Raw genomic sequence first — 10,460 nt, 5'->3', positions numbered from 1 at the left:
TTGTAAACCTCTCTCATGTCACCTCTCCGTCGACATGTCCCCAAGCTAAAGAGTCCCAAGTGTTTTGACCTTTCTATCTATCTATGTGTTCTATCTATGGAGGATAGTTGGTGGGTTATCTCTGTAACGTGTGTGTGTGTTTTTTTTTCTATTGATGTGCTTCACACTGACTCTCACAGTACTTGTTTGGCATAATATTATTTTCTACTTTTTTTGTATTCTTGCAGACTCACTCACTACCACTCAAAAATGGCTTACTGTGGACCATCCTTTGCAGTTCCCTCTTGTGCCTCTGCTCCAGCCGTTGGCTTTGGATCTGCAGGTCTCGGCTATGGTGGCCTCCACGCTGGCGCATTAGTCGGAGCTGGGTCTCCATCCTTTGCAGTCCCCTCCATAGCCTCTGCTCCAGCCGTCGGCTTTGGATCAGCAAGTTTTGGCCATAACATTGGGGTACCCTCCGCTAGCCTGGGTGTTCTCTCCGGCGTCAATCCTTCCTGCATCAACCAGATCCCACCCGCAGAAGTTGTGATCCAGCCACCTCCCGTGGTCATGACCCTCCCAGGACCCATCCTCTCTGCTACCGGGGAACCCGTTTCTGTAGGAGGCAACACTCCATGTGCTATTAGTTATGGTGGATCTGGCAGAGCACTGTCTGGAGGCAGTCTCGCTTATGGTGGCTTTGGCAGAGGGCTTGTCGGAGGTAGTTTTGGAGGCCGTTTGGGGAGTTCCTGGGGTCGCCGAGGCAGCCTCATCCTGGGGCGCAGAGGCAGCAGCTGCCTTGCCCCTCAGTAAATTCTTGAGGGCTATTTCAATAAAATTCAGAGCAAACTCCTGACATAATCGACTGGACCGCACAATGATCAGTTGAACCTTCTCCATGCACTCTGCACTCTACAACTTGGGAGTTCTCAGCATCTTTCAGTCTCAGGGCCAGACATAGTTTCTTGTCCTTTTCTCTACGGAAGATACTCCATTCTATAAACACTTTGTTCTGTTTAAAACCTGTCTCTTTGTAAAACTATTCACTCAAATGATTTCTTCGCTGTCCTAATAAATTTTACTTTGCATCATGATATTGAGAGTCTGGGCTTGATTTAACCTTAGAGTCTGTCTGACAATGAACAACCGAGTTCCAGGATCTCTTCCCAAGAGTTGTCCACTGTTGCGCATTTAAAAGTTTTTGGTCAAGGCAGCTTGCAGAATTCATCAGACACTGTATCCACATTAGTAACTGACACAAAGTTATGAGGCAGATGTTTCAGCAATTGGGAGCCAGTTTGGTGTGGTGCTTAAGAGAGGTGGAGTCTAACCTGGGAGAACTGACTTTAATTTCCCGCACGCCTTCACATGCAGCTGCTGGGTGACGTTGGGTCAGGCAGAAGTTCTCTCAAGAGCAGTTCTCGAAAGTGCTCTCTCGGCCTCGCCTACCTCACAGGGTGTCTGTTTTGGGGAGAGGAAGGGAAGGAAATGGTGATCCACTCTGAGACTCTTGAGTGAAGGGAAGGGTATCAATCCAACTCTTCCTGCTCCTCCCCCTCCTCATTCTATCCCTAGTCCTCAAGGTCTTCCTTCCCCTGATATTCATGGTAAAACATGTTCCACTCATGTCTGTGCACACACACACATCATAATAGTTTGCTGCTCTTGCCCAGAGCAGCCATATAGAGTTAATTCCACCCCCCCCCCGCCCCCAGTCGGAATAAAGAGGCTGACACAGCGGGTTGGGTAAACTGGGCCGATTTATTAAACATAACTAAACACCAACTAGAAAGGCAAGGTCTGGAAACTAACAGGACAAGCTCTAGGGTCAGCCTATGACCCCTCCTTGTCCTTCATTAGCGAGCCACCATGTCCCCGGCACCAGCCCTAGTGTTACGGCTGGTACTGGGCCGGCCAGGCCGCAAAACTCCACCTTCTCCAGGGCAGGCATCAATCCATCAAGAAAGCTCCATCCCCAAAAAGGCTTCATTGTCATCTGCATTCACGACATTGAGCCGTAAAGCCCATCTGCTGTTCATACAAACCACATGCACTCAAACTGGTGCTGAGCCGCAGGTGCTCCCCTGATAAATTCTGTGGCCCGTTGCTCCTCCTGCCAAGCGACCAATAAGCATAATTGCGTGAATAACCAGTACTTCCTAACCGCTAACCAGCAGTACAAGTTAGGCGAAAAACACTCCCACTCAGGCCAATCCTGTGGCAGTGCAAAAATTCCTACCTGGCCCCTAGTGAGGCGACCGGTCAAAGCCTGTACTGCTACAGGGTGGGCGGGTGGACCGAGAGCCCAAAAAGAACTGCGCCACTTTGGGCAGGATCAGGGCTAATATAGCCCTGAAGCCCCACCCCAGCACAGATCACCGGATGCCCGGGAGGGCCCATCAGCCTGCCAATCCTTCCGGGTCGGCAAAGGCGGCCCCCTGCCTCTAGCCACCATTGGCAGCTCGGCCAGGAGGGGCCGGATTTCTATAGGATGGGCTTTGTTTGGGGTTCTGCTGTCAGTGTTGGGGAATCCAACTGTTTAGTTTCTTACCCTGTGAAAAATTTTTAATTTCAGTATAACAATACAACAACATAACAGCATATCAGCTTAAATAATATATACATAAATCAACATAAAACATAGAAAACATAAAACCACACATACCTCTCATAAACACACTCCCACTCACACAAGGAGTGTGAGGGATTTGTCAATTCAAATATCAGTTATTCCACAATATATCCTTTACTTTAAACCCAAATATACATAGGATCCCATGCCTCTTTATATTTTTGTAAGTTATCATCATTTAATCTTGCGGACAATATATCTGATTCTGCAACTTCCAGTAGTTTGGATACAAATTCCTCCCTGTTGGCTATCTTAGACACTTTCCAGTATTTTGCATATAGTATTCTTGCAATTGTGACTATATGCAACAATAGTTTTGTCATTGTTTTAGAAATATTTTCTCTACAGATGCTTAAAAGATACAACTCAGGTGTGTGGCGGATTTTCATTTTTAAGATTTTTTGGGACCATGTGTTAATCTGAGCCCAAATTTTTTTGGCGTATTCACATTGCCACCATATGTGGAATAGCGATCCCTTTTTCTTCTTGCACTTCCAACACTTATTCGAATAATTCGGGTATATCTTGGCTAGTCTTTCTGGAGTGAGGTACCAACGGTACATCATTTTATAAAGATTCTCTTTAAAAACCGCTGATCTTGTTAATTTTGAATTTTGCTTCCATACTTTTCCCCATTCCACCAAATCTGTATTAAAACCGAAATCTTTTAGCCATTTTATCCAGCTCTCTTTCACGATCTCTCCTTGCATTTTATTTTGGAGTAGCCATTCATAAGCTTTCGAGATAAGTTTCTGATTGGTTTGCAATATTAAATCAAGATCATTTGGTTTTTTGGGAAAACCTTTTTCTTTATCTGTTTGGTATCTCGATTTCACCTGACATTTTACCCACCAATCTAATTTTAGAGTATCTTCTAAATTCAAAATATTTTGTTTATCCAATAAGTTCTCATATCTATACAGAAGAAAAGAATTTGATGGGCGATGATAGTTTATTGCGTGCAAACCATATTTTACATTAAGAAGCTGGAGTGGTCAATTTAGTGTCAGATCTTTATTTAGACCCAGTTTGGTGTAGAGGTTAAGTGTGTGGACTCTTATCTGGGAGAACCAGGTTTGATTCCCTACTTCTCCAATTGTAGCTGCTGGAATGACCTTGGGTCAGCCATAGCTCTTGCAGAACTTGTCCTTGAAAGAGCACTCTCAGCCCCACCTGCATCACAGGGTGTCTGTTGTGGGGGAGGAAGGGAAAGGAGATTGTAGGCCGCTCTGAGACTCTCCTTGAAAGGGCAGCTTCTGGGAGAGCCCTCTCAGCCCCATCTGCCTCACAGGGTGTCTCTTGTGGGGAGAGGGAGGTAAAGGAGTTTGTGACCACTCTGAGACTCTGAGATTCAGAGTATAGGGTGGGATATAAATCCAATATCATCATCATCATCATCGTCATCATCCTCATCCTGCATCACATCCCCTGTCTTTTCTTTCCATTCAAGGTGAGAAGAAGAAGATGTCAAAAAGAGCAGAACCAGATCTTATGGGGCTGCGTATTCATATCCCTGCATGCTTTCTGGGACAGGGAAAGTCTAGAACACATTTCTGATTCCAAATAGGAAAAATGGAATAAGAACAATGCCTGAGGCTGAAGGAAAGTGGAGGGGGTAAGGCTAGAATCGACTGTGTCACCAGGTTTTTATTTTTGTTTTTTAGTAGAGAAAGCTTAGCAGGAACTCATTCACATATTAGGCCATGTCTGAAGAAAGAAAGAAAGAAAGAAAGAAAGAAAGAAAGAAAGAAAGAAAGAAAGAAAGAAAGAAAGAAAGAAAGAAAGAAAGAAAGAAAGAAAGAAAGAAAGAAAGAAAGAAAGAAGGAAAGAAAGACCCTGAATTAAACTATAAACACTTTTTACAGTGACAAATGTCAATAATATTTAGTGTTGATAGTGGGATAACATCTGCACAAGCATCGGAATGATTGTTGGCAGAGCCAAGGAAGGGAGTTAAAGCTCTTATCGAAAGTTCATATAAAGATTCCATCATGGCACAGAGTCTGGAAGCCAAACAACTAACCCCAAAGAATCTAGCTTTGATGAACACTATGATTCTGAGACCCATTGGCATTCTGTTGGTGTGCCACCTACCCCACTGCCCAACTGTCTCCCTGCCAGAGCTTTTGGAGTTGGAGTTGGTGTTGAGGACACTTAGGTTGGTTGTCTGGAGGGACTCCAACATGCATGCTGAGGTTACCTTGTTTGGAGTGGCTCAGAATTTCATGGTATCCATGACAACCATGGGCCTATCTCAGGAAAAACAAACCCCCACATTATGCTGGTCACAATCTTGAACTGGTGTTTTATTGCAGGCAGAGTGATCTGAAGTGTGTGTGTGGGGATCCTATGAATCAATGTCCTCCACAATATCCTATTGTTAACAGCCTTGCTCAGTATTTGCAAACTAAGGACTGTGGCCTCCTTTATAGAAGTAGAGAAGATATTAATTGTAAACACTGCCCTTCACTCGGAGTCTCGGAGTGGCTTACAATCTCTTTTCCCTTCCTGTCCCACAACAGACACCCTGTGAGGGAGGTGGGGCTGAGAAAGCTCAGAGATAACATGCGATTGACCCAAGGTCACACCGGCAGTTGCACGTGGAGGAGGAGTGGGAAATCAAACCCAGTTCTCCCAGATTAGAGTCCGCACACTTACCCGCTACACCAAATCGGCTCTCAATCCATCCCATCTTGGGTCTTCCCAGTCCATCTCAGGTTGGGCCTTCTCCTTTTCCTAGCATGATTGTCTTTCCCAGCGACTCTTGTTTTCTCATGATACGACCAAAGTATGAGCCTCAGTTTAGCTATCTTAGCTTTTATGGAGAGATCAGTTTTGATATGATCTAAAACCCACTTATTTGTCTTTTTTTTGAAGGTCACAGTATCCATAAAACTCTCCTCCAGCTCTCCATAAAACTCTCCTTGAATGAGTCAACTTTCTGATATTAAATTTAACTATTAACAGGTTTATTGAGCGATGATGTACATTAACTAAGTCTTTACAAACTAGTCAATCCTATGCTATGGTCTCATGTGTTCATTTGGTTTGTCAATGCAAAGAAGGACACTCTTTATTTGGGGCAGTCTTTATTTGGGGTGCTGATGCAAATAGGGGCAGTCTTTTCAATAAATAAACAATCAAAGTGTGGCACTGTTGAAGATACAATGCTGTCCTGGATAAAACATCTGCTCCGCTAAGCCTGTAGAGGAGGTGGCTGAGAGGTGATATGATCACCATCTTCAAGTACTTGAAGGGCTGTCATAGAGAGGATGGGGTTGGATTTTTTACTGTGGCCCCAGAAGATAGGACCAAAACCAATGAGTTGAAATTAACTCAACAGAGTTTCCATCTCAACATTAGGAAGAACTTCCTGACTGTTTCAGCGATTCCTCAGTGGAACAGGCTTCCTCCTTGGGAGGTGATGGGCTCTCCTTCCTTGGAGGTTTTATAATAGAGGCTAGGTGGCCATCTGACAGCAATGAGGATCCTGTGAATTTAGGGGGCGGTATTTGTGAGTTTCCTGCGTTGTGCAGGGGGTTGGAATAGATGACCCTGGAGGTCCCTTCCAACTCTAAGATTCTATTAGGAAGAACTTCCTGACCGTTAGAGCGGTTCCTCAATGGAACAGGCTTCCTCCTTGGGAGGTGGTGGGCTCTCCTTCCTTGGAGGTTTTATAATAGAGGCTAGGTGGCCATCGGACAGCAATGAGGATTCTGTGAGTTTAGGGGGCGGTATTTGTGAGTTTCCTGCGTTGTGCAGGGGGTTGGACTAGATGACCCTGGAGGTCCCTTCCAACTCTATGATTCTATGGGTTTTTTTGGTGTTGTTGTTAAGCTTAAAGGAAAACCAGAAGAGCAAGATCTTGATTAAAAGGAAGCTTTATTCAGAAAGCAAACAAAGGACATGAGTTGAACAGTATGGCAAAGAATGGCTTAAAAGAAGACAAAAAGCAACAACCTTGACTTTCAGACACGAACAGCTTCCTCACAAGGAAAGAGAGAAAGAGAGGGAGATGGATTTATAGAGTAGTCAAAAATATTTCAATTTTAGAAGGGATACATGAAAGCTACGTCTGGGACTGGCTCACAGAGATGCTGGCAGGACCGCCTGCCTCTGTCGATTGGAGCTGGGATGTTCAGCAGATCTATAGCCAGAGTCGTCTGTTATGCCGTGGATTTCTTGACCGTTCTTCTTTGACTTTTCAATTGCAGGGGGAGAAGCTGCCTCTGCGCCCCGCGATGAGGCTCCCTCTGCGGCCCCAGGAGCTCCCCAAACGGCCTCCATAACTACCTCCAAGAGAACCAAAGCCAACTCCAGAAACCACTCTGCCAGGACCACCATAACTAACAGCACATGGAGTGTTGCCTCCCACAGCCACTGGTTCCCCGGTAGCAGAGAGGATGGGTCCTGGGAGGGTCATGACCACGGGAGGTGCCTGGATCACAACTTCTGCGGGTGGGATCTGGTTGATGCAGGAAGGGTTGACGCCGGAGAGAACGCCCAGGCTAGCGGAGGGTACCCCGATGTTATGGCCAAAACTTGCTGATCCAAAGCCGACGGCTGGAGCAGAGGCTATGGAGGGGACTGCAAAGGATGGAGACCCAGCTCCGACTAATGTGCCAGAGTGGAGGCCACCATAGCCGAGACCTGCACCATAGCCGAGACCTGCAGATCCAAAGCCAACGGCTGGAGCGGAGGCACAAGAGGGAACTGCAAAGGATGGTCCACAATAAGCCATGTCTGATTTGTGCAGGTGAGTCTGCAAGGATACAAAAAAAGCAGAAAATAGTATTATGCCCAAGAAACCCTGTGTGACTCAGTAAAAAAACACATTTGTAACCCCTCCCGGGGGGTGGGGGTGGGGGGGAAGCGTAGATGACTGGAGAAGGCAATGGCAAGCCACCCCGTAAAAAGTCGGTCGTGAAAACGTTGTGAAAGCAACGTCACCCCAGAGTTGGAAATGACTGGTTCTTGCACAGGGGACCACCTTTACCATTTTAAGAAGAAGATGAAGAAGATATTGGATTAATATCCTGCCCTTCACTCCGAAGAGTCTCAGAGCGGCTCACAATCTCCTTTACCTTCACCCCCCCCCACAACAGACACCCTGTGAGGTGGGTGGGGCTGGAGAGGGCTCTCACAGCATCTGCCCTTTCAAGGACAAGTTCTGCAAGAGCTATGGTTGACCCAAGGCCATGCTAGCAGGTGCAAGTGGAGGAGTGGGGAATCAAACCTGGTTCTTCCAGATAAGAGTCCGCACACTTAACCACTACACCAAACTGGCTCTACTACAGAATTAAACTCTTCCTACAGAATTAATCCATTACACCTTGAAGATACAACGCAGAACATTCATAAAAGAATTAGTTGAGTCCAATGCAAGAAAAAATGAGGAGGGGTGGTAGGTAATATTCCTCTTAGCTGTGGAGTCTTGTGAGCAAAAATTCTGCCTTGTGAGCTACTGGCATTAAAATTGTGAGATAATGCATAAATTAGTTTGTTCTGGGGCCATTTTTCCTGAGCCGACAAAAATATGTGAGCTGGAGGCTAAAAAACTGTGAGCTAGCTCCTACAAATTCAGTTTAGAGCGAACACTGGTGGTTGGCATCCATGGAAAATGTCTCAAATGACTGGTAGCATCCAAGGCTAACATGAACATCATGAATGAGGCCACCTAGACTAGCATTTTAGCAGATAGTATCTCATCTAGATTCCACAAGTAAATCTTAAGAAGAGTTGATAAGGGCAGTGGTCCATTTGGTAGAGTGTCTTGTCTCACACAGTGGCCAGCCATTTATTCTGGAGGGCCAACAAAAGGACAGAGAGGCTTAGGCCTTCCTCTAATTTCACTTCCTGCCAGTGCTATTCAGAGATTTACATCCTCTGAATTTAGAGATACCTTAAGGTTGCCAGACTTCAGGGGGACCTGGGGATTTCCTACTTTTACAACTCATCTCCAACTGGCAGAGATCAGCTCCCCAGAGAAAATGGCTACTTCAAGGGTGGACTCTGTGGCATTGAACCATGCTGAGGCCCCTTCCCCTCCGCAAACCCCACACTCTCCCAGAACCACTTCCAAACTCATCAAGTATTTTCCAGCACAAACCTGGCAACCCTAACTTTGGTCACCATGGCTACTGATAGTCCTATCCGCCATGAACCTGTCTAATCCCCTTCTGCGCCTGTGGCTATCAATACATCTGACAGAAAACTGTGACAGAAAGTCTCACAAACTGACTTATCAGAAGTGGTGTCAGAAAAATAGAGGGGTTTTTTTAACAAAAAAAAAAAGAAATGAAGAGAAACAGTATCCTCAACATGAACCATTTCTGTGTGTAACTCAGGTCAAATCTGTAATACAAAGGTGCATCGTTTTATACCAAGTTAACCCCCAAATAATTAAAGGAATCGTAGTGTGGTGAGGAGGATAGGAATCCGCATAGAAATCCCTCCCGTAGCTATTTTCATCGAACTGTAGACCACAGTGTTATATGAGAAGGAATGACCTCTGATAGGATTGTCAGGTCTGTGTTGGAAAATAGCTGGAAACGGGAGAGGATTCGGGAGAGGGCGGAGTTTGGGAAGAGGAGGGGAGGGGCCTCAACATGGTACAATGACATAAAGTCCACCTTTCAAAACAGCTATTTTGTCCAGGCAAAATACAAATAAAACAGGCTCTGGTATATAACTGGAAAATGTCAAACAAACTTGCACCAAAGAATAAATATATTCATATATGGATACGGTATACAAACAACATATCTTGTATTGTGTCGTTGTCAGGGTGCAAACACTGTGTATTTGATATCACATGTGTCAAGCGTTGTATACCCCTTCTATATTACAGAAGTCAGACCTTAGAATTGTTATTTTTATATTAGAGAATTCAGATTGTAGAAATGTTACTAACCCAAAGTTAAAATGGGAGTACATCAAAGTAGCAACCCCCACCTTTCTTCTTTCGCTTTTACTAAGGGATGCAGGAATGTCCTCTTTGAAGATAAGACCTCCTGGGACTTGTTCCCAGGCCTAGCAAGGCCTGAGCCCAGGATGCACTAGCCGCAATAGAGATAAGGAACCCAGAGTGTGAATTTCACATGTGAATGTAGAATTGTTTATAAACCTTTGACGTGCCATTTTAAAGCTTGTATTCTAGCGTTACAAAGTATCAGTCCCAATCTTCAGCTCGAATGAGCCACATGGATTATCAATAAACCTAACTTTGTTTCAAAATCCAAGGACTGGTTATTTTGAAATCTCATGCTTGACAATATGTTGCAGATATACTGTATCCATATATGAATGTATTTATTCTTTGGTGCAAGTTTGACATTTGCCATTTTCTCCTGGTGAGCTGATCTTTGCCAGCAGGAGATAAGAGCATAAGAACATAAGAGAAGCCATGTTGGATCAGGCCAGTGGCCCATCCAGTCCAACACTCTGTGTCACATAAGAACATAAGAGAAGCCATTTTGAATCAGGCCAATGGCCCACCCAGTCCAACACTCTGTGTCACATAAGAGAAGCCATGTTGGATCAGGCCAGTGGCCCATCCAGTCCAACACTATCTGTCACATAAGAACCAAGGCCATCAGGAGGTCCACCAGAGGGGCTAGAAGCCCTCCCACTGTGGCCCTACCAAGCACCCAGAATACAGAGCATCACTGCCCCACACAGAGTGTTCCAACAATATGCTGAGGCCTTACAGGGTTATGTGGATAAAATATGGAATAGAATCATATATGCTAGTCTTGGTCCTCATCAGGGAGGAAGGCAGAGCATAAAGTTGGTCATATTAGTCTGTATTAGTCTAGTCAGCTTCTGGCAAAGGGAGCTTTGACTCTCC

The 10,460-nt window shown here is 45.2% G+C and overlaps 2 protein-coding genes across 2 annotated transcripts; one reads left to right on the top strand and one right to left on the bottom strand.

Annotated features, from left to right (window-relative positions):
• The first annotated feature begins 249 nt into the window (after positions 1-249).
• On the top strand, positions 250-792 carry LOC132588588 (scale keratin-like). The gene has a single exon (XM_060261023.1). It carries the CDS (start codon positions 250-252, stop codon positions 790-792), a length of 543 nt encoding a protein of 180 aa, XP_060117006.1.
• A 6,023-nt stretch (positions 793-6,815) lies between these two features.
• On the bottom strand, positions 6,816-7,352 carry LOC132588577 (cuticle protein 79-like). Its single transcript, XM_060261012.1, has one exon. It carries the CDS (start codon positions 7,350-7,352, stop codon positions 6,816-6,818), a length of 537 nt encoding a protein of 178 aa, XP_060116995.1.
• Positions 7,353-10,460: the final 3,108 nt, after the last annotated feature.

Source organism: Heteronotia binoei, chromosome 1 (assembly GCF_032191835.1).
Source record: "Heteronotia binoei isolate CCM8104 ecotype False Entrance Well chromosome 1, APGP_CSIRO_Hbin_v1, whole genome shotgun sequence".
Taxonomy (NCBI): Eukaryota; Metazoa; Chordata; class Lepidosauria; order Squamata; family Gekkonidae; genus Heteronotia; species Heteronotia binoei.
Note: the sequence above shows the minus strand (reverse complement) of the source record. Positions and strands in the feature narration are given on the sequence as shown.

What these genes read in the sequence shown, in the direction of transcription:
- LOC132588588 (XM_060261023.1), top strand. Translation starts at nt 250, where the DNA reads ATGGCTTACTGTGGACCATCCTTTGCAGTTCCCTCTTGTGCCTCTGCT.
- LOC132588577 (XM_060261012.1), bottom strand. Translation starts at nt 7,352, where the DNA reads ATGGCTTATTGTGGACCATCCTTTGCAGTTCCCTCTTGTGCCTCCGCT.